This window comes from Archocentrus centrarchus, chromosome 22 (assembly GCF_007364275.1).
Source record: "Archocentrus centrarchus isolate MPI-CPG fArcCen1 chromosome 22, fArcCen1, whole genome shotgun sequence".
In the NCBI taxonomy this organism is placed as follows: domain Eukaryota; kingdom Metazoa; phylum Chordata; class Actinopteri; order Cichliformes; family Cichlidae; genus Archocentrus; species Archocentrus centrarchus.
Window position 1 is genome coordinate 10,279,758 of NC_044367.1, and position 22,691 is coordinate 10,302,448.

The 22,691-nt window shown below is 39.8% G+C and overlaps 3 protein-coding genes across 3 annotated transcripts; 2 read left to right on the forward strand and 1 right to left on the reverse strand.

Moving 5' to 3' along the window:
- Positions 1–2,956: 2,956 nt before the first annotated feature.
- angel1 (angel homolog 1 (Drosophila)) lies at positions 2,957–7,812 on the reverse strand. The gene is made up of 10 exons (XM_030718753.1): positions 7,704–7,812; positions 6,392–7,147; positions 6,046–6,275; positions 5,888–5,957; positions 5,359–5,801; positions 5,089–5,224; positions 4,866–4,976; positions 4,731–4,764; positions 3,580–3,743; positions 2,957–3,478 (listed from the first exon to the last, which is right to left on the reverse strand). Exons 1-10 carry the CDS (start codon positions 7,768–7,770, stop codon positions 3,318–3,320), a joined length of 2,172 nt encoding a protein of 723 aa, XP_030574613.1. The 5' UTR covers positions 7,771–7,812; the 3' UTR covers positions 2,957–3,317.
- A 5,745-nt stretch (positions 7,813–13,557) lies between these two features.
- On the forward strand, positions 13,558–18,681 carry lrrc74a (leucine rich repeat containing 74A). The gene is made up of 13 exons (XM_030719524.1): positions 13,558–13,668; positions 13,848–14,023; positions 14,094–14,201; positions 14,311–14,404; positions 14,575–14,624; positions 14,733–14,814; positions 14,905–14,990; positions 15,059–15,253; positions 15,340–15,435; positions 16,175–16,318; positions 16,499–16,603; positions 16,729–16,814; positions 18,075–18,681. Exons 1-13 carry the CDS (start codon positions 13,560–13,562, stop codon positions 18,679–18,681), a joined length of 1,938 nt encoding a protein of 645 aa, XP_030575384.1. The 5' UTR covers positions 13,558–13,559.
- A 2,297-nt stretch (positions 18,682–20,978) lies between these two features.
- Positions 20,979–21,862, forward strand: olfm4.2 (olfactomedin 4, tandem duplicate 2). Its single transcript, XM_030759133.1, is given in 6 exon segments — positions 20,979–21,042; positions 21,141–21,215; positions 21,218–21,420; positions 21,520–21,659; positions 21,746–21,807; positions 21,810–21,862. Coding segments are annotated over 6 exon segments (597 nt in total).
- The last annotated feature ends 829 nt before the right edge of the window (positions 21,863–22,691 follow it).

Below are 22,691 nucleotides of genomic sequence, written 5' to 3' on the forward strand. Positions count from 1 at the left end.
TGTTATGTTGAGCTCCAGTTTGTGCAGCAGTTAATTTGGAGTTTTATGAGCATTATTAATTCTCCATTAACTCTTCTCCTTCTTCCCCACCTCTGGACTTCCTGTAACAATAGCCATCAGTCAAGGTACAGGAATCCATGTGAGTGTTTAAAGTAACCTATCACAATAGGGGCAAATAATTTCTAACCCTCAAAATCAGGTCATTTCATACAAGTAGAAATTTTTTTTTTGTGAGAGTTTGTAAATTGTCTCATGGCTGGAGCTTGTGTAAGTACTTGATACACTCTCTGCCCCCATCCCCACCCCTATGTTTTGTTTCTCACTCACAGCTGGCTGTGCCACTCATTGAATTTGCTCCCACAGATTTCGATTTAGATCACGCAAGTGGCGGTAAATGCTTTACGTGTCACGTGAATCTGACCGCGCGCTTGTTTCAAGGGGCCAGTGATTTAACCCAAGGTTCAGTTTTTGTACACACGGGCCTGTTCACAGGCTTCAGTGTCGAATAGGTTACCAGCAGCTCCTCGCAAACAAATGCCTCGATCTGCTTTCCCGTGTCGTTACAGTATTTTTCTGTAGCAGTTACTGTGCAGAGTAATCGGTGCTGGTAATACTCCCAACTTAAATCAAAGAGGGAGTACAAGTGCAGTAATATGTAAACATTTTAAATAACTGCAAAGTTTTGTTAAAACAAAGTGATGAAGCTGGACAAAAGTACCACTCAGTGTAAGCCCGCTGCTGGACATATCACAGGTCTCTGTGCTGTCTACAAAAGCTCTTGAGGCTCGTCTGCAATCTGTCTACTTGTACTGTAAGTGTGCAAATACATGTCATGTAGTATGTATCCACTTAGACTCTGCTGGGCAAGGATTACTTGTGTAGTGACTAGTTTGCAAACCACTTCCCTCGTGCCTTGTATAATTCAAAGAGGAGGAAAAATACTTTTTTATATCCAACCCATTATTCTTATTGTCCAACTAAACACAAAAGCAGCTCTGCTTTTCTGCATAACTATGAATTAAACACACTCATCATCGGTTACTCCAACTGATAAATACGAAGTCTTTCACACAAACTGTTGAGTAACGCAGCTGCATTTATTGTAAAGTAACAAAAAGAGTTTGTGTGTACTGTACAGCTGCTTTATGCACATGTTTCTAAACTTTTATTTGTAGCAACTTTATCAAAATGTTTCACTTGCCTTAAGTGGTATCCGAGTAACTGACTTCCATTTAAACGAAAGGTGTAAAGCAGTTTGTTTACAGCACTTTTACCTGCATTTTGTAATTTTTTTTAATTGAAATTTCCGTCATTTTATACTACCCTCCGTGTTGACGATCACCAGTAAATGCTTCATGTATATCACACTGTTTCGAATGTTGCTGCAGTCAGCATTTTTATCTATACAGTAGGTGTTGTCCATTTTCATGTTCCATAACACAGTTGTTTTGTATCAAAAACTGTTGATCTGCAGAATCACAATAAAGGGTCACACTGATAGTGACAACACATTTTTGTTTCTTTTATTACCTCCGCTGTCTGTTAGTGATAACTGCAAGTTATGGACACATTTGCATCAGAGGTGGAGCTTAGCCCAACTTAGAAGTGATTAACTTCTGGAGTTGATCTATATCTGGATCCGGAAATTTTGTTTTGGAGGGATTCTTTGTCATTTTTTCCCCCCACTCATATAAAAAAATCTTTCTCAAATCATAGTTTGTGCAAAAGTCTTGAGCCACCCTTCATTCCTTTCCCATCTGCAAACATGAATGGAAATACAGTATATAAATTAAAATAAAGTTTGTACAAGTGTTTGGGATGCTACCCAGATGGTATTGCGTGGTGGATCAAAATCTGATAATTCCATAATTCCATCAACTTTGACAAGCTCTCCAACACCACTGGCTGAAATACAGCCCCAAGCCTTGACAGAGCCTCCACCGTGTTTTACAGATGGCTGTAGACACTCACTGTTGAACTTCCCTCCTGACCTCCTCTGTAAGTACATAAGAATATGACTTTCAGGTACTGCTCATCTGCTGTAGTTATTAGGTCTGCCACTTCTTCTTTTATCCTCCACTTGTCCCTTTTTCTCAGATTTTAGTAGCAAAGTGTCTAAAGCTAAAATTTAAAATTGGTGCTTTGATAGCTTGTCTGTTATATGTAGACAAAACACTGGATAATCCCTAGTTATAGATGTCTTTTTTTGCTTGAGTGATCCATAGGTTAGTGTTAGGTGGCTTTACAAACTGGCTATGTATGAGGACTGGACTGAAAATGAGTGAAAAAGCAGCCAATGTCTGAAGAAAAACTTTGAAAGTCCACTTGATAAAATTACAAGTCTGGCTCCTTGGAAGCAAAATAAAAAGAAATGAGGCGTGGCTCAAGACTTTTGCACAATACTGTAGCTTTATAAATATATATCAAATTGAAGTGAGGGAAAAAAAAAAGGTAAGCATTGTCTTACTCTAGTCCACAGTCTGGGTGCCAGGCAGGGAATTGTGCCAGTTTTCCAGTTTTCTATCGACCAGCAGTTCATCATGAGCCCGGCATGTCCCCAGCTTAAAAGCAGCTTTCAGAACAAAGGCGTATGAGAACAAGAGCACATTGAGCTCTCTAAACAGTATCTCTGTTAGGACTGGACAAAGTAAACTCAATGCAAACAACTCTATAAAGGGGAATCATGAGCTTCAGTGAATTAAAACACTGTCAGACTAAGATGGGAGAGTTCAACTTTTAAGCCTTCCATACTAAGCTTTATCGTGCACTAACACTCAACGACACACAAAATATTAATTCAGGCACCATCCAGACACACACGCACAGTGACTGGATAAGAGCCTACATCCGGGTCACAGTCTCACGAGTCACGACTAGGCCACACAGGAAACACAGGGAGAGTCACACATTTATGGAAAATATTTATTCAGCATTATTAACCATCTGAAAAATTATCCACAATTTCAAAATTGGTTTTAAATGAAAAACAACACTCAGCAACAGCAAAATGAACCGGTCAGTGTATTTTCACACCAATAACAAAGCAAACATTCTAAAAATAAACTGTTAACGCACAAAGAAATAAGAATTGTCATATCCTGGTCATATTTCAATATTTATCTCATGAAAACCGCATAAAAGAAGATTGAATAACGGTGTTATTTTTTTGTTGAATATTAATTTCTATTCAATTAAAAAACTATGATCCTGTTGATAGAAGTGAACCACAAGTAATGGTAGTCAAAACAAAAAAAACTTGTATAAATTAACAATTTGAAAGGAAATATGTTCTGAGATTCAATCGCAGTTCTTTCCAGTCACACACTACTGATGTCCAGCTGGAATTTGGCCATAAGACTGAGATGGTCAGAGGCGAATGTGTGATTGGGAAGTCCATTCATTGACCACAAGACATCCTCAGATAGAAGAGAAAGACAACCAAGGAGTTTCAGTCCATCACTTGCAAAGTTGTCACCAGCTAGGGAAAAGAAATAAACATTATATATTTAATGTCACAAATAATTTATTTAGGGTTGTAACAGCTCAAATATTCTGCTGCTTCATGTGCTGTCCTCATACCTTTGTGATCAGAGGTAAAAACAGGTTTTGGAGAGTAGAAGATGTAGTCGACTGTATGTGCAAATTCTGAATGCAGGGTTGTCACTTCTGGATTTCCAGAACCTGGGAGAATGTGCTTATACACCGACTCCAGGTTTAACCGATGACTGACTGCAGGTTTGACCCTGTGAACCACACAACTAATGATTAATAATTCTCATTTATGCTTACAGTGGATGTTTTATTCCTTTACTCATTTGCTTTCATGTGTCCATACTGCTGCAGTCATGGATAATCATCAGTTTGTTTTTTTTTTAACCAAAGGTTCAAATAATGAGATCAACATATATACAGTTCTGTGCAAAAGTCTCGAGCCACCCCTCATTTCTCTATATTTTGCTTCCAAGCAGCCAAAACAATCTACAGCAAATGGACAGTATCTGTGTCTACAGCCACCTGTAAAACACAGTGGAGGCTCTGTCATAGTTGCATTTCAGCCAGTAATGTTGAGGATCTTGTTAAAATTTTTGGAATTATGAACCCAGAAAAGTATTTTCAGTATCCATCAATAAATCTCTGCTCCCGTTTTCCTAGCAAAATATGAAGAAATGAAAAGTGGCTTGCACAGTACTGTTCAGACATCTGTTTTATGAAGTTTTTCCCCTCATACTCTTGGATCTGTATGGCTCTCATTTCCCAAACTGCCAAAGATGAGGTGGCGCAAATTAATGTTATGAGAAAATCCCTTAATATTGTGGCCATCCTTACTATTGTCATCCCAGGTACACAGCTCTGTTTGTGGGCACAGCACACCCTACGTCTGCTATTCAAATATTTTGTTTATGAGTAGCCAATCAGAGGAACTGTAGGGCGGCCTTAAAGGGAGAGGAGCTAAAACTGCTTGTTTCAGACACTGGATGAACTGAAGCTCTGCAACGACGGTCACTACATCATAAATAAGGGTTATTTAAATCATGCAAAGCTACTTTAATAGAGTTGAAGAGTAAAATATGAGGTTAGAAATTGGTATAATAATGTGTTCTTATTTTGTGCATAATATATTAACTATGTGTGATGGGTAACTTGCTAAAGGTGAGAATTCTTATCAATTAAAGTAGTTTTAACATTATGTTATTACTGTCTATAGTTGCTTCTGTGACAGGTAAACTGACCTTTTCTCATCAGGATGATTTGCCCTTGAAGCATCTGTGCACAAAGAAAACCCAGAGAATAGACATATCAACATAAAAATCAGGAACTGTAAATGATAAAATGCATGTGTAGTTTCTGTATTATGTGTGTACTACCTGGTGTGTGGTCAGTCACCCCTGGAATCAGTTGCAGGCCCTGAGGACGGACACACGCAGCCGGACAATAGCGCAGCTGTAGCAAGAAGTTGTGGCTGTACTGACATTTCCCTACACAAGAATAAGGACTACATCAATAGGAAAATATATCACTGAAGAATGAGACTCATTCCATTAATCAAAATTAAAAAAGGAACAGTACAAAGAAGTGACATCACCTAACCTGATTTCTGTCTGTCAAATATCTCATTGACAGTAGTGTACTGGCAGTTGTCAGTGATTCCCAGAGAGCTGGGCCACAGTGGGGCAGACAGTCTGTAACAATTGGCCTTGTATGACAGATCCTCTTGGCCTGATACCTGTCAAACATGGTGAACACAGACACTGTTACAGAGGCATCTGCTGCAAGCATCACAGCAAAAATCAAGAAGGGCTTAGAATAACTACAAAGTAGTTCACATGGTGATAGCTGTTGCTCCTAATGCTTTCTTACCAGCCATGTTGGCAGGCCTTGGTAGTAGAGCTCACTGGTAGTGATGAACTGATACAGAGGCATGTATGGGACAGAGTTAAAGTCTCCACACATTATTACGTTACAGTGTTCACCTTTAGCCTTACAGGACTTGATCATGCTGTCAATTTCAGCCAACATTATAGCTAACTGAGCCAGCTTCACGTCCCCCCTCCTGGGGTTGAAAAGCAGGTGGGTGTTGGCTATGCAGAGGGGCGGGCCCATCTCCTTCACTTTTGACCCCTGTTTGACCAGTGGCCGAAGAAGCAAAACAATGCCCACATTGTGCCGGTCTAACAACCTTGTCTCGGGCCTGAAGAATTCCAGATGAGTGGCAGCAACTTCCGAGAAGCAGCTACTACGAAAGCAAGTAGCACATCCATCTGTCTTGGTTCCTGTGCGCCTCTTGAACACACAGTTGTAACCTGGACCAACAACATGAAGAGAATATGTGGAATGTCAAAACATCCCCCAAATTGACTGTTTCATTGTTTTGTCTCAGCTGACCTACCCATCTGAGACAGGGCAGGATGCAGCTGTTCATGGTAGTGGTTCTCCTGAACCTCTTGAAGACACAAAATCTACACACACAGTATTAGTGAACACCTAACATTGGATATAAAGTTTTGCTGTTTTAAATTTCAGAAACATGCATTTGACATGACTCACATCTGGTAGCCATTTTTCTATTTCCTTTAAAAGCAGATTACATCGGTAATTCCAATCCAGCACCTCCAGGGGGCAGTGTGTGTACAGTTCCTGGTTAGCTTCCAGTAGGTCCTGAGCAAGGATGTTGTAGGACATTACAGTGAAATCCATTGAGGCCTTTGTGAAAGGTATCATGGCAGACTCTGCTGAAGTAGCGCTCTCATCCATCTTAACCCATAATCTCCACATCACTGGGAGAAAAACATATACATGGAGCTGGTTATTGAACTGTGAAAGAGTGTAACAAAGCTCACTGGAGTAAAAATATTCAATAAAAAAAAAAAAAAAACATAGCCCTTATCCTTACCTTCAAAGGGGTGCACTGGCTCTGCAGGAGGGTAATAGCTCATAGAAGGAAAAGGCAACAGTGGGCACTCCACTTCTTCTGTCAGACCAGGCCCTACAGGGAAGTGCCAGTTGGTTTGTGCATTGTGCTGCTCGCTTGAGAAAAACACTAATTTAGAATTTATGCCTTCATCATGTGGTTCAGCTACAGCAGGGACTAAGTATTCATCCCAGCACTCTGTTTCTTCAACAGCAGTTTCATCGCAGCGCTCCGTTTCTTCAACAGCAGTTTTAGTTTTCTGTAGATGGCAGGTAGTTTCTTGTATGCTGTCCTCTGCCTGTGTCTCAAGTGCTTCCTGTGGTGTTATCTCCTCCGTTGGTGAGATTTCTCCATTTCCCTCCATCTTATGGTGGGTAATCATTTCTCCATCCTCCTGTTTTGAATCTTCCAGGTTCTCCTGACTTCCTCCATGTCGCTTCCCAGTTTCTTTCTGCTTCACTTCAGATTGCACCTCAGTCATTTTTGAGGTTCCGTCACTCGCCATGTCCTTATCTGGCACAGCCAGCAGCGGTTCTTCGTTCATGTCGAGCCTTGTGTTTTTTCCCTCTTCCAGGCTTAGATCGCTTACCCTTTCTTTCGTTTCTCCCTTCGAACCACCAGTTGGGCTGAGCCACTGGTCCAGCTGTGCTGTCTGTGAGTTGGTGAACCTCCTGGTTTTGGCATCCCACTCAGCCTTACCATTAACCACTGCAGGAGGAAGATCCTTTTTTGAGGCCTCTGTAAGACAAGAATACAGTAAGAGAGCAGGTGTGCATCCACAATATACGAAAAGTTACTAAACCTTTTACTTTGAGAGGTTTGCCACGATACTTAAAAGGCAACCAATGTAAAGAAAGATGGGCTTACAAGACATAAACAACACAGAAAAACACGTGATGATGTTTTAGCGTCATAAGGAGGGGTCAAGACCTCAAGAACAGGTGCAAGCTAACCCACGTTGGCACTGCATAAATTTAGCTAAACAACAACAGCACATGCTCTCCCGTTTTCACAGAGGACACGTTTAGTGTTAAATGCGTGCCAAATGGTGAAAACCGCAACACTTAGTGTCACACTGAGGTTATGAGGGGCGAAAGGAGTCAAAAAATCTCACGTCAGCGACGCAGAAATGGCACGAACGTCACTCACTCAGCAACAGACTAAAGTTAACGTTAGCACTGTTAGCTCCCCATAGCTCGTCGCCCGAAAAGCACGCGTAGGTTTGTTCAGTCCAGATTTGCTGAGCCGACGATCGTAAGTTCAAAGTTCTTTACAAATGGGCTGTTAGATTTACCTGAGGGTCGAACATGCAGGTAACGCGACAAATAGTAGAGCGCGTAGAACATCAGGCTGCCAATCATGTTTCCGTATATAAATCAACGCATGCGCGCCCCGAAGTTCCTGACGGTTGTGAGAGGGTAGAGAGGCCAAGAGGAAAACATCAGGTTTTTTTTGTTCTTTTTTTTTTGTTTTGTTTTGTTTTTCGACTATTTTTTCTTTTCTTCAGTTTTTCATTTGCGATAATATGGTCAAAAAAAAAACAGATAAAAAATATTTTAGATATTTTTCATCTGTTTTACTTAAAGCAAACAGAAAATGTTTATACGGTTCAAACATACAAGTGACACTTTAAACGAGCCACAAAACAGGAAAGAAATGAAGAAAACACCCATGTTATGTAAGCTCTGTCATTCAAGATATTTAAAGGGCCTGTTAAAATCTTGTGGGTGTAAACATGTTTTTATAACTGTTAGTTGTCTTTTTATTCTGCTTATACATAATAGTAAAGTGTTTAGGATGAGATGGCGGTAAAAGCACCCTAAAATAATTCTTACTGTAAACAATGAGCTGGGGGTGCCGCTCCCTGCACAGACAAGTGCGAACTTGTTCTAATCAGCTGAGAAAGACAAAATGGGACGATAAAGACACTAATATGGCAAAATGTAATGTTTCTTTATTTGGCTAAATAGGCTAAATTGGAAAAGGGTTTTATTCTTTCTTCTTTCCTGCTCAGTGTGTCAAATGTTTAGTAACTGTTGGCTTCTTTTTGTGCTAATTGTACTTTTAATAAATGCAGCCTGTTCATGGCTTGGAGGCCAGGCTCAGTGAATAGAACACATGGCTCTGTACATCTGAAAATGAATAGATAGGTAGAAGGACCCCTGTTGCCAGTACGGGTAAAAGTATCTCGGCCCTGGGTAGCTGCAATTACATTACCAGATCTTAAAAATATTGTGTTAATCAAAAGAAGTTTGCTTAGTTTGAGGTCTGGAGCTTCAACGTTGTGGGTTCAGTTGGTCTCAAAATGGATGAAGGACAGATAATTTTCCTCTAAAATCTTGGCGAATTCTTATTGTAAGCAACAAAAACAATTCCATGTGTGAACCTGATGGAAAGCTGATGGTTTTGTACAGCAGTACAGTCATTTGGCTATTCTAAAACTTCCCTGAACTGCCTCCAGTTTATTCAAAATGCTGCAGTGAGAGTGCTACCAGGACCCAGAAAAATTAATCATATTTCCCCTGTATCAGATTCTCTTCATTGGCTTCTCCCTACAAAATCTATAATTGAATATTAAATCCTTCTCTTCACATACAAAGTCTTAAATAATTGGGTCCTTTCATATCCTAAAGACCTCATAGTACCATACTATCCTAACAGAGCACTGTGCTCAAACTGCTGGATTACTTGTGGTTCCTAGGGTATATAAAAGTAGAATGGGAGGCAGAGCCTACATTTCGATTTTTCTGCACCTCCTGCTTCATTCTGCCCAATAAAATGTTAATATTTTCTTAAGCAATGATGACTTTATAGATTTTTTAGCTGTAGACGCTTAGTCATCTTCTTCTTCTTCTTTAGAGTTGTGCATTTGGCACCAAACTCAGGATGTAGCAGTTATTGCTCCAACTGTCAGTAACAGGGCCTTCACTCAGTCCTGGCAGAGGGCAGTGTAAGATAGGCAGAGTTTCAAAAACATGTCTACTTGAACTGAAACCTGTTTCAAAAATGAATTTTCCCTCTGAAGTCTTGACATAAAGACAAGCCTTATAATGATTGTAAGCCCTGCACGTTTTCTTGAAGAAGAAAGGCCTACATAATTAATGAGATTATACAACACCACAGTCAGTCAGTAATCATTTCAGGGCAAATGCAGTCAATTTCTTGTTTTTAACCAGCTGCTTCACCGTGGCTTCACCGTTCAAGAACAAAAGTAACAGGCTGATCATAAAAGTATCAAGAATGAAAAATGTGAGACCAACATCACTGAACACTAATGGTTTAAAATAGAAAATCCCACAAAGAAACTAAAAATTGTATCATAAAATATTTTATTTAAGTCCCTTATGCACTACTGATCATCTGCACACCAGCTGCTGTGTTAGCAGCACAATACTGTACTGTATTCATTTCTTAGTTTGAATTTAAAAGAAGCTGTCTCATATTAGAGACTGAGATCATTAGATTAATTTAACAGTTTGAAAGTTTTATTTGAATGTTAAATGAACCAAAACATCTTTTTGTATATTTCTCTAAGCAATGCATTTAAACAAAGTATCAAACAAAAAAATGCCTCACAGTCACTGGCATCTTTTAAATGTGAGAATTTTCTGTTTTACATCAATGCAGTAAAATCCGTTTGGATTTGGCTGTTGGTTGGGCAAGAAGTGCAAATATAATAGGCCACGTTGGACTCTGAGAACCTTTTTCTGGCACTTTAGAAACTGAAAAGATGAAATCTGAAGCAGCATAACTGCCAGGTCAATGATTAATGGAAGTAACTATTAGTTGCAGCCCTTGTGTTAGTAACAGTACAAACATGTAATGATCTGAATGGTTTAATACCTGCTTCACAGGTTACAAATACTGTCACAATGTTTTCATCTTGAAAATATAAAAAAGAATGACAGGGATCATCTGTGATATCAACAATGCTCAGGTAGGTGGTAGGTGTCAAAGTAACATCCACGTGACTTACGTGCTCACATGCTCATCATTGGCACTTTTGGCAGGTGACAGGGGTCAGCATGGGCACCCTGACTGGTCTGCAGCTATGCAGCCCCATATGCAACAAACTGAGATGCAATCTGTATTCTGACACCTTTCTGTCAGAACCAGCTTTAACCTTTTCAGCAATTTGAGCTACAGTAGCTCATCTCTTGGACTGCTGTCGCTCCACACATGCGTCAGTAAGCCCTGGCTGCCCGTGACCCTGTTGCTGATTCACCACTGTTCCTTCCTTCCTTGGACCACTTTAGTTAGATCACTGCAGACCGGGAACACCGAACAAAAGCTGCAGTTTTGGAGATGCGCTGATCCAGTCGTCTAGCCATCACAGTTCGCTCAAAGCCTTACGCTTGCCCATTTTCCTTGCTTCTAAACACATCAACTTTGAGGACAAAAACTTGACTTGCTCCCTAATATATTCCACCCACTAACAGGTGCCATGATGAAGAGATAATTAGTGTTTTCATTTCAGTCAGTGGTCAGAATGTCATGCTTAATTGGTGTATGTAAATGTCTCTCAAGACTTTACCTAGAGATGTTGCAGTGCTATGCTATGTTGAAATCCTGATGGAAAAAGCATGAAAACATTTGTTACATGCCACGCAGGAAAAATCTGAAATCTAGAACAGTCACAGATATGCGGTACATATAATAAAGGTAAAAACACAGTTCAAAGTACAGTTATAAAACCTTCTATTTCTGTAAGTTTGCAGATTTGGCTGCAGTCTCATATTTTCTGTCCCAAGCTGATCATCAGGCTGAACAAATGTATGTTCTTTGGACCATCCATTAAACTACCTCCCCCCAAAAATTACATCAGTAGACCCTCAATCAAGGTGGAGCGGAGAAGTGGACGACAGTCAGCACCCCCAACAGACCCCAGATGTCCTCATTCTTAAAATCAAACAAAAGGAACACTGTAACAGATGATCAGTGATTAGCCAACTGTTCACAGTAGCCATCTCTAAGGTTTATGGGGGTGTAGAGCGGTGTCATGTTAACAATCAATTAAAATTAGCCTTACATCCATCGAAGTCTTCAAGGTCAACTTAATGATTTACTAGTGAAAATTGACAAAAAGCCTTATAATTTAGAAACTATGATTCTTAAGCATGTGGCATGTACTGTCAACATATAGGAAGTACCCCATAAAGATTTCAAATATGTCCCATTTGACCTCTGACCTCTTGATCAGAAGGTCAAAGTGATATATCATTGCCTTTGTTTGTACTGGCAGCATTTAGGAAATGATGCTGGTACATGGGGATTCTAAATATCACATTGTAGTTTGAATCCAAAAATCATGTCACATTTGACCTCTGACCTCACTTTTATAATTAGCATCTGCCTTTCTTTTAGGTTGACCCCAGAATGTGTTGTAACTTTAAAGAAAGTATTGCCAAGAAAAAAAGAATGAGCAGCCTAGTTAGTTAGATTTATACTGTAGTATAATGTTATATTATAAGATAAAGTCATTCATGTTTAGGTATATACAAATCTTACTATCCATTTATTAGCCAGCCTAAGAGACAATGACTGTAGAAAACACGGAGCGCCTGACAGCTCCCCAAAAGTGAAGCCAAAACGTTTCTATCGCCCCCTGGTGTCTGGTTGTAATATAGGTCACAAACCTCGCCCCCTGTGGACAGGGCTGAATTTGGTCAGCTCCATGAACGGGACATGATATTTTCTCTGACAGCATTAATCAAACCTGCTGTAAGGTAAAAGGTCTTCACTTGAATGTTGAGCTAAAACTGGAATTCTTTCACATACACTGTGTAGTGTGTGTGTTACTGTAATTAAGTAAGTAATTAGGTGGAATTCATACCAGCGTCACCAGAGAGAATAATATATAATATATATTTTAAGAGCATACTTTTCTACAGGACTCAATATAGCATCACTATGTAAAAGTCCAGAACCTCGGTGCTTTATTTGAGGATGAAGTGCAGTGCTTCTAATGTTGCACAAAACAAACGATGCTATGACTCTGTTCACACAGTTTTTCTCTATCTTCTGGGGCAGGTTGAGGTATGAAGAAGATTTCCCTCTGAGGGAACTGCAGGTGAAGACTGTGAGTCCTGCTCGATCCCTGTGATGAGCTTCAATGCTCCCGATGATTCGGACATGATGTCTGCCTCAGGAGGTCAACAGAACATCTGGCACAGGCCACCTGTGATAAGAAAAAGGAAGTTTCTCCAAACCTCTAAACCCAGGAATCCAGACCCAGCTTGGCCCTGATAGTCTCCCCTCATTCATTGTGCTCCAGGGTGAATGTAGCTGTTGATGATCAAGTGGAGTTTGTGTCCTGTTAGTGGTTAAATGAGAAGAACAAATTACATTTCTAAGAAAGTGGTGTGTCTTTAAATCTAAAATTGTATTTAAAGTTTTCTGTTGCCAGGCTGCAGAGTGCTCTGAGTGCTTCATTCTCATTTCCAGATAACTTTGATATTTACAGTAACTCTGGGCTTTCTCTTTGTCTTAAATGAGGATAACAAAAACTAAAGAATGATTAATTATTCAGAAATGTTGACTGTGACAGCAACGCAGGTGTGAAGGATTCCTAACTAGCTAGCTACAAGCCTGTACCACAGCGTGTGCTAAATGGGAGGAAGTGGAGCCATGCCCTCCATCTTTTATATAGTCATTGATCCCAACAAGCTAAATGTGGGGAAAAGAGTAGGCATTAGTACTACTGAGGTATCTCAGATTTTAAAATCTCTAACTTCCAAAAACTGTATTCCTCCTTTCCTTTGTTAAAATTCTTGTTTTTTGTTTTTTTGTTTTGTTTTTGTTTTTTTCAGCTGCTGCTCTGTGTGGATCATCTCAGGGTTTCAGTGGACGTCAGTACATGCTTTGCATGTGTTGAATTTTGAAAATGCGGGATATTCTCTCAATAAGGGATAAAAATGTCACCCTAAGTCTGTCTTGCTGTGCTGTAACTGTAAGTTCTGCTTGGAGTTAACCATAGGACTGAAACTGCACTGAGGCATAAATTGTTAATATCACAAGACACATAACCTGAGGGGTAGAATTACGTGCTGCATAGTACAGGCCCCTTTCATTTCACAGTCCCTGCTCTCACCAGGCACATCGCAGCTCACGTTTGCGTGCGGAAACTTTCAAACAGGACGAGCTGGTTGCAATGTCGACACTGTCTCTTGAGTCCCTCCGCTTAAACGATGACGACTGTCCATCCCCAGCTGAGCTCAAAGACTCGGAGGATGAGTTTGACAAAGACTTGGAGTCAGATGGTGAGCATATTAAATTCAGTCATAGAATAATCCTTGGAGTTTTTGTTTAAATACTAAGTACGTTACTAGAGGATACTATAAAGTTTACTATTAATTTTAGTAAGACATATTAAATTCATGTGATAATATGAAATAGATGCTTATTGTGAGTTTATAGTCATGGCTTCCTTAATTTGCAGCAAATGAGATGGACAACAATGAGCTGCACACTGCTGAAGTGTACATGCAGGCCTGCAAGCTGGTGGGTGTGGTGCCAGTTTCCTATTTTATTCGAAACCTCGACTCTCCAACCATGACGCTCACCTACCATGGGTTAGGACCTTTGGGATGCAAGGCACTTGCTATTGCTTTAGTGGTAGGTTTAAAATTCAAGTGTTGTTAATACTTTCAGGTAGAAAACTGTTGATGAGCTTTGTGTATTTTAGACTGATACTCACATCAACACCCTGGAACTGGCAGACAATTCCATTCAAGCCGAGGGAGCCAAATACATCATGGAGACGTTGAGGGCTAATTTCACCATTCAGCACCTGGTGTGTAAGATTGCAGGCTGACCACTGGAGGGCACAAGTGTATTGCGAGCCACAATTTGAGAGCGCTACACCAAATTTAATATTTTGAAATTTTTTTTTTTTTTTTCAGGATTTATCCAACAACCATCTGAAATCCACTGGAGCCGAGCATGTCGCTAAAATGTTGCTGGACAGCATTTCATTAAAATCTGTGAAGCTTTCAGGTAATGTGCACATTGACACATTTAACTAAGGGTTGCCCTTTTTCCTAACAAGAGGTAAAAGATGACAATGCAATGTCCTCCCAGATTGGTGGCTTTAAAAGCAATAATTATTGTTATTTATTGTCATGATTGTTTTGTATATTTAACAGAAAGTATTTTCTTCCCTGCAGGGAATGGATTTATTGATGATGATGCTAAACATTTTGCAGATGCCCTGTCAGTAAGTTATTAGTTCTCTCCTGCTGTTTGACAACTTATTTATTTATTCCTATAAAGGCTGCTCGTTTGCTGCCGGCAACTGTCATATTGCTGTGTTGTTTACCTTTAGCTCAATGCCAGGATAAAGCAACTGGACCTGAGCCATAATGAGTTTTGTGGAAAAGGAGGGGAGTATTTGGGGCAGCTGCTTGGTATGGTAACATTCACTGGGTCTTAAAAGCATCTTGGATGTTTTTTTTGTTTGTTTGTTTCTTATTTACTTTGCCTTTTAATTTCTAAAGCGAACAATGAGGGGCTGGAGGTGCTGGACCTCAGCTGGAATCATCTAAGAATGAAAGGGGCTGTGGCGTTTTGTGCTGGATTAAAGGTAGGGCTGCTTAACAAAATCAGTCAGTGACTCTGTGTACAGTACTTAAACACAGCCTTCCCATTTAGGTGAACATGATGTTAAAGCACCTTGACTTATCATGGAATGGTTTCGGGAATGAGGGCGCCTTGGCAATGGGTGAGGCCCTCAAATTCAACAACACTCTGGTGCATCTCAACCTCAGCAACAACCGCCTCACCAATGAAGGTGTCAGCATGCTGTGCAGGGGTCTTGAATTCAATGACACGCTCAGAGTCCTGATGGTGGGTGGACAGGGTTGCATTGGGGTAGCATCTATCACACTCGTGGCTTCAAGTGAAATACAGGACAATGTCGTTTTCTTCTGCAGCTGGCTTATAACTCTTTGACAGTAGAGGGAGCACTGGCCCTTATCAATGTGGTGAAGAACACGCCTAAAACTGCCTTAGAGGAGATCAACATATGTGTGAGTGATAGTGCATCCTGCTCTGCTTCATGTCATGACAAATTACCACAGGCCTAAAGGCGCAGTTCGCCCACAAATCAAATTTACATGTTGCTCTGCTGGCCTGTAGTGCTATTTATCAATGTAGATTGTTCTGGTGCAAGGGTCCCAGTTTTGGAGATATTGGCTGTAGAGATGTCTCTTGAAAATACTGAAAATAAATTGAACTTGACTTCACAGTGTTTCCTTCCACAAATCAAGACCCGGTTACCCAATAAACCCACCTTATGAGTAGTTTCTTGTTGGAAGTGTTTTTCTTTCTACCAAAGTAGATATGCAGCTAGCTGATATTACAGCGTATCAGAGAGGGGCATCATCAGCGTTTACCTTCTTCCAAGCTGTCACAAACACCGGGCTCTCATTATGGGTAAATGCACGCTTCCTTCTGCACAGCTATACAGTTAGCAGGTGTTGTTTAGTGGAGAGAAAATAGTAATGAAACTGCCCACAACAAGGTTTGTAAATTTAATTTTTTTAATATTCTGAGCAATCAGGCCATTTCTGGAAAGAGTCAATGCCACTGAAACTGAGACACTCACATCCAAACAGTCTAGACAGATAAACTGCACCACAGGCCAGATGGAAACACATTTAACTTTGAGGTGAACTTTGCTTTTAAGCCAGTCACTTTAGCTGTTTCTGCAGTTCCCTTTTGTGTTCATATTAAGTCAAAGGTGCACTTTTTTTTGTATCTGTACAGAATGTGCTCGTAAATGAGAACTTTGTGCATCTGTTGGAGGTGACACGTCAGGAGCATCCTGGTCTGGATGTGCAGTACGGAGGCGTGGGAGGCTTCATCGCTAAGAAGCCACCAAAACGTGTCGATCCAATGAAAATCATTCAGGTCAGTCTCAGATCATTTAATGAGGATCTGACACAAATTTCGTAATTTTATTGTTTTACGCTATTATATCTGTTTTAATTTGAGTATATTTACTGTTTATATGTTTACTTAGTTTGCTCCGTATGTACAGCATTTAATTATTGTCAAAAAAAAAAAACCCTTCTACCAATGCTTCTGAAGGATTATCTGGACCAGCGTAAACTGCGGCTGTGGGATTTCTTTCGAAACATCGACAAAGATGGCATCATGAGAGTCTCTGTTTCTGACTTCAGGAAAGCAGTTCAGGTTTTCCAAACAAACTGATACATGTTGTGTAGTTGTGTAGAGTCAGAGTTTCATTCAGAGTCCGTTGTGATAAAGAGAGCAACTTCAAAACTGATTCTTTTTTCCTTTTTGCGTGAAACTCCAAGCAATCAAGCATTCCCCTGGACCGATACCAGATTGAGGAGCTGATTCAGAGACTTGATCGGGACAGGACAGGAATTGTAGACTACAGGTGAGCATTTCCTATACTATCAAAATGTACTCACAGATCATGCTTCTGTACTTGCTTTTCCAGGTGGGGCTGTTATGGTTAAGGTTTATCATTTTGACATTTTGATTGGTTTTATCACTCTTTGACTGATAGTATAGCTGAGACAAGAGTTTTTTTCTCTATGGCCTGGGAATTTGCCCAGATCTTAACCCCGACTGTCCCCTTCAAAGCTTCATACTGTACCTCTTCAAGGCTTCATGCATTAGATCACTCCCTTGATTCAGAAGACCTGAAATTCCAGTTAGTTTGTGATATTTTCTTGACAAGATCAGCCACACTGATGGGCTACAGTCACAAAAGTGTGATCGCCTCTAGATTTAAAATAAGAGCGTTGCACCGTTAAAAGACCCTGATCATATGTGGGGAGCCCGACTGCTGGAATAAGATTAAAAAAGGTTCGTGATATATGCAGGAGCCTGGGAGTGTAGGGCTTCACACGGATTATTCCATCTCAAATCAGCAAATTTCAGAACATTTTCTGCTCATCCATCTCTGCATGGCATATAAAATTTATGGTTCTAAGTTTGAACATATACAGTGATTGCTCTGAAATTTTAGTTTCATATATCAAATACTTTTCAAGATATAATTTTTTGAAAAATGGTCTGCTGACCCACTTTCAAGCTATTTTTTTCACTCATTGAAATCTGCTGCAGTGCAACGAATATCTCAAAAAATTATTCAAGATAAAAGTCTGAAATTTTCCTTTGTTATCATCAAAATATGAAATAAAATCAAGCCGTCCTATAAAGTCCAATATTTGAGCATACACTAATTAAAAACATCACATTGCAAAAGATAACTAGTGACAATTTCTGAATAATATATTGTTATATTTCACAGTAATGCGAAAATGTAGATATACTTTTAAACATGAAATTCACAGAAATGAAGAAAATGTTATTTTCATTCAACTTTCTTGCTTGATTGAAGAAATATCACAAGTTGTACCACAAAAACAAAAGTGTCAGAGAGTCTTATCAGAGTAGAACAAAATGTTCCAGAGAAAATAAGTATGTGGATGTTTTTCATTTTTTGACAGCAGCTAGAGAAGGTCTTGAAAATGAAAAACTTGCACAATCACTGACGTAGGAGAGGTTCCTGAGGTTGTTAGGCTTAACAGAAAAGAACAGATGTGCATCTCTCACTGGATGGTGTTCCAAGTACAACGCTGCAAAACAATCATGGAAGTTTATAATATAATCTGACCGTTCTGTGCAGGGGACTGGCAGATACAAGGAAACAAATGATGAGGGATCACCGCCGCCAGCTTAGGAAAGTTGAATCCCGTCAGAAGAAAGAGAAGCAAAAGAGCGACCGCATTCTCAAAACCTTCCAAAGTGCCGTGGAGGCGGTAACGCCTCGCAGCTCCATGGTCATCTCTCCGGGAGGTGCCAAAGAAGACTCAAGTGGGCCTCAACACTTTTCTGCCACCCCTCTCAGCTCGTGGCACCACATTGTCATGTCCAACAGCAGCCGCTACTCTGTTAACATGAGCAATGAGCATGTCCACCTGCCCATGCTAAGAGCCAGCACACCTTACCGTGCCACCACTTCCCCTGGAATGCGCTCTTACTCCCAACCCAACCTCTCGGCTGACTCCCCTCACTCTGCTCCAAACAAGTCCATCTCTGCTCAGGGTGTTCGCTCTGATCCAGAGATGAGCCACAGCAAGCTAAGCCCCACTTCTAACAGCCTGACGAGGTCCAGGCCTGCGCTTAATGGAAAGCAGTCACAGGGGAAAGTCAAAACCAAGAAAGTGAAGAAAAAGAAACCTAAGAAGAATGCAGATAAAGCCTCGAAGAACCCTGCAGTGACTGTCAAGTGATGTGAAAGCTGTATAATGCTATATTATGCATTTTCACCTTAGTTTCTTTGTCATAAACTATTTTTAATTAAATAAAGAATTTGATTATTAATCTTATTGGTTTAAAAAAAAAATTACAAGCTGTTTACACGTTCATGTAAGTGGTCACCTCTTAGCCAACTTGTAATTCACTACCCTGAGTGGGATGGGCCATTATCAGAAACACAATATTTCACAGTACCTGGGAACGTCGTACTCGTGGATGCCCACACATTTGGGGATCATTTTAAACAAACGTCGGAGGTTCATAATCTGTTTGCTAAAGAGTAAGTGCTATATCCTGACACGTTCCTTGGTAACAATTCTGTAAACTGAGATCAGTTATCATCAAGGTCAGTAAGCCCATAGTAAGCCAACTGAATGCCCATCTATACTCAGGCTACAAATTTGGTGGATGGGGGAAAGATTTAAAACCTATTCCATACAGAGAGTGTGTGTACTGGTACTCTGGGTATATTAGTGGCTCGATTGTTGACATTAGGTTCTACACTAACTACAAGAACCTAATTTTAAGAAAAAACTTTCAGCATCACACCTTAACCAACAGCTGGCGTGGTACAGGAAACAATTATTATTATTTTTTTTAATCATCTCTGTATTGATTTTAACAAGAGCAAGAGAACATGCCCATTCATACATGTATACATGAACATAAATATACCCCCAGACAGAACAAAAAAAAAAAAAAAAAAGCAGACCTACCAACAGACCAATCAACATAACGATCAGATTTTCTTACCAAATGACCATAATACAAGATCTCTTTCACATGTCGAGTTGGATATCATTTTGGAACAGCCCAGATTGCCCAAAATTTATCAAGCTTGTTCTTAGTAAAGTAGCTGATCTTCTCAAGAGCAAAGTACAAAGACATTCCTTTAATCCATTGCGCAATTCCATATAATGTCTCTTTCTTCCATGAGGTCTCAATACAGCGTTTAGCTTCCAAAAAGCAAACATTAAGTAGGGATTTTAGATTATTTGAAACAGCAAATTCTTCCGGATAGATATTCAAGATGCACATTTTTAAAGGAACCTCCCTACCAATCATCTGGCCAATTACAGTCAACACAGCCTTCCAAAAGGGTAACACCCGAGGGCATGCCCATATACAGTGAAATAAAGACCCTTTCTGGTGAGTGCATTTAATGCATGTGTCAGGAATATTAGGGTTAAAGTGGTGTAATCTAGACGGAGTGATATATTGCCTAGTTAGCCATTTGTACTGTAATAATTTGGAGTTTGAGTTGGCAGATTGAGTATGAGCCAAAGTGCAAGCCTCTGACCACATCTCATCTGATACAGTTTCTCCCAAATCTGTTCTCCATGCTTGTAAAATACTGATTGAAGATTCCTTACATTTGTCAACAAACAAAGAGTAAAATAGGGACACCTGTCCTTTACCATATAGGTGCTTCATAGTAATGTCTTCTAATGAAGATAAAGAGGGTAGATCAAGATTATTTTGCTGCTTGGACAAGATAAAACTCCAAACCTGAAGATGTTTGTAAAACGATCAGACACCTTAGCTATACCCTTGGTAGACCAGAGCTTAAAACCTGGGTCTGCTCTGCCTGGTCGGAAGTCTCTGTTGCCAAAAATTTGGATAGTTGTTGTTTTTCTTACAGGAAACAATTTTATCCTCTGTGATAATACTCTGTATTATCAGATCAACAGTCCAGTTGTCAGCAGTTTGTTCAACGTTCCTTGTGACACAATACTTCCTTTCCATGAAATATAATGCTCAGGAACACCACCCAAGTCACATGTACATAGATGGTGAAGCAATATGAGTTACTTAATCTTCATTAACTTCTGACTTTAGACTTTCAGGACAACGTCTAAAAGGTATAAGTTATGAACAGAACTGATGTAAAGTAAATCAGTCTGAATGAAATATGTTGTGCACTCTCCAGATACAATTACTACTTCTTATTCTGTACCTCATACTTGACCAAACTGTAAAATCATAAACATAACACAAGGTGTATGCCAGAAACAGTTACACATGCCGTGTTTCTCATCCACACCCCTCATTCATATTAAACGTGACGTGGTGGAGTCGTCTGCGCGTGTTGTAAGCAAACATGGACGATGCCTGTGACAGACTGCTTGTGAATGAACACCTGTGTGTATGTTGAACTAAGATAATACATTTGTGAAGAGAGAAGGTGTCTGAGATGATCTGATGAGAGTTTTCTTTAAAAACTCTCTGACAAAACCACCAAAGTAACACTTGGGAGATGAGGAGAGACACAATGTTGCCAGTTCTTCTGCTGCTGCTCCTACCATCTCTCAGCCCTGTGGTGGTCTGGACTGTAAGTGACTGTAATTTTCAATTAAAGCATGCAGGCACAATGATTATCATTTTTGTTATTATTTATTTATTTTTAAATATGTTTGTTTTTCCTTTTTTCCAGTGGAGGACTGGGACTCTGGAAAGGTGACCATATCACTGGGTGAGTCAGGTCAGTGTGTTTGCCATGTTTTTCTGCCTTCCCTGATGACCAGGTTGAGTACATACAAGAAGTCACTAAAAATCTGATGCTGGAGGTGGAAATCCAAATGAACAAGGTGCAGTAGGACTGACTAGTTGTTGAGCTGCTTAGCACTGAGCTCAGAGAATTTGAGACTCTGGTATCTCAGCTCAAACACTCCCTCAGCGCCTCCTCACCCATATTTGACAGTCTGTAAGCTGAGGTGAAAACTATTTTCATCTTATGTGCAAATATTACAGAATCACACTTTTTTTTAAAAGACATCATAGGGTTTTTTTTTTGTTTTGTTTTTTTTTACTAGATCCACAACATGACCCTCACTGAGAACCAACTGGAGACTTATGACGAGAACGACCTGGCAGTGTTCCACATTGAGCTGGCTAAGCTGCAGAAGAAGCTGGAGGAGTGCCAGCAGGACCAAGAGCTCATCAATCCAAATATTGGAAAGGCAACTGCCTTAGCAGGATTGATGCTATTGTGCAGTCTTGACATTACTAATCATTGAAAACCTTTTTATTTTTCTTTCCAGGCAACTGCAATCACACAAAAATCCAGGTTGTCGGCAAGCCAATGGTGGTTCAGCTGGATGCTCAAGCGCAAGTTATGTTTATGGGGGTTGGGGAAAAGACTCCAAACCTCTTTGAGGTGTGTTTAAGGAGTTGGCCGGTAATACTTTCACAGCCTGTGGAGTTCTGTATGCCACCAAAGCTGTGCTCTGTAATGCACAGGGTTTTGGCTGTCTTTTCAGGAATAAAATCAAACTGAAGCATTCAAATAAAGTGAAGTGCCTCAATTTTTTATGCATATAAGTTATGTCCTCATAAAATTCTGATACACAAATTTAATATTTGATTTTAAATGTTTCTAGATAATCAAAACAGTAAAAAGTTGAATGCCGTATGGGATCAATTCATTTTGATGTTACTGAAGTTGCTTCCTAATAAACAAACAGATAAATCAATACAGAATTTGACAAAATCCATTCTTAGGTAAAGATTAAAATTGTGTATCTCACTGCGACAACATGGACCAAAATATAGTAAATGTTCCTATAGGAGGTCCACATTTGTCCACAATTCACATATTAAACAAGATTTTAAATGATTACATAATATCTGTGAATATATGTGTCTGTGCATTTTAAGAGTCCCAATCAAAATTCAACACATGCATAAAATTAGTTATAAAATGTACCATTACTATAGATTAATCACTTCAGCTTTCACTGATAAACATTGACTAAATTAGGAGTTCTGACACTTACTGCAGAGTTTAGAGGAAATTTGCTTTTTCCTGCACTGAAATTCAAGATTTGGTTGGTTTATTGTTTTCTCATTAAATCTTCCTCCAGGCCTTAATAAAAACATGAACATAATATTTAACCACTTAGCTTATCACCTTAGCTAATCAATATACAAACTGACTGAGGAAAAGAACAGTCACATGTCACATGACTGCTGAGAGTGACTGGCA

What these genes read in the sequence shown, in the direction of transcription:
- lrrc74a (XM_030719524.1), top strand. Translation starts at nt 13,560, where the DNA reads ATGTCGACACTGTCTCTTGAGTCCCTCCGCTTAAACGATGACGACTGT. An exon ending in ATTTCACCATTCAGCACCTG is followed by an intron (nt 14,202 to 14,310) that starts GTGTGTAAGATT and finishes TTTTTTTTTCAG; the next exon opens with GATTTATCCAACAACCATCT. An exon ending in ACAGGAATTGTAGACTACAG is followed by an intron (nt 16,815 to 18,074) that starts GTGAGCATTTCC and finishes CGTTCTGTGCAG; the next exon opens with GGGACTGGCAGATACAAGGA.
- angel1 (XM_030718753.1), bottom strand. Translation starts at nt 7,770, where the DNA reads ATGATTGGCAGCCTGATGTTCTACGCGCTCTACTATTTGTCGCGTTAC. An exon ending in TCCTGCCCTGTCTCAGATGG is followed by an intron (nt 5,802 to 5,887) that starts GTAGGTCAGCTG and finishes TTGTTGGTCCAG; the next exon opens with GTTACAACTGTGTGTTCAAG. An exon ending in ATTTGACAGACAGAAATCAG is followed by an intron (nt 4,977 to 5,088) that starts GTTAGGTGATGT and finishes ATTCTTGTGTAG; the next exon opens with GGAAATGTCAGTACAGCCAC.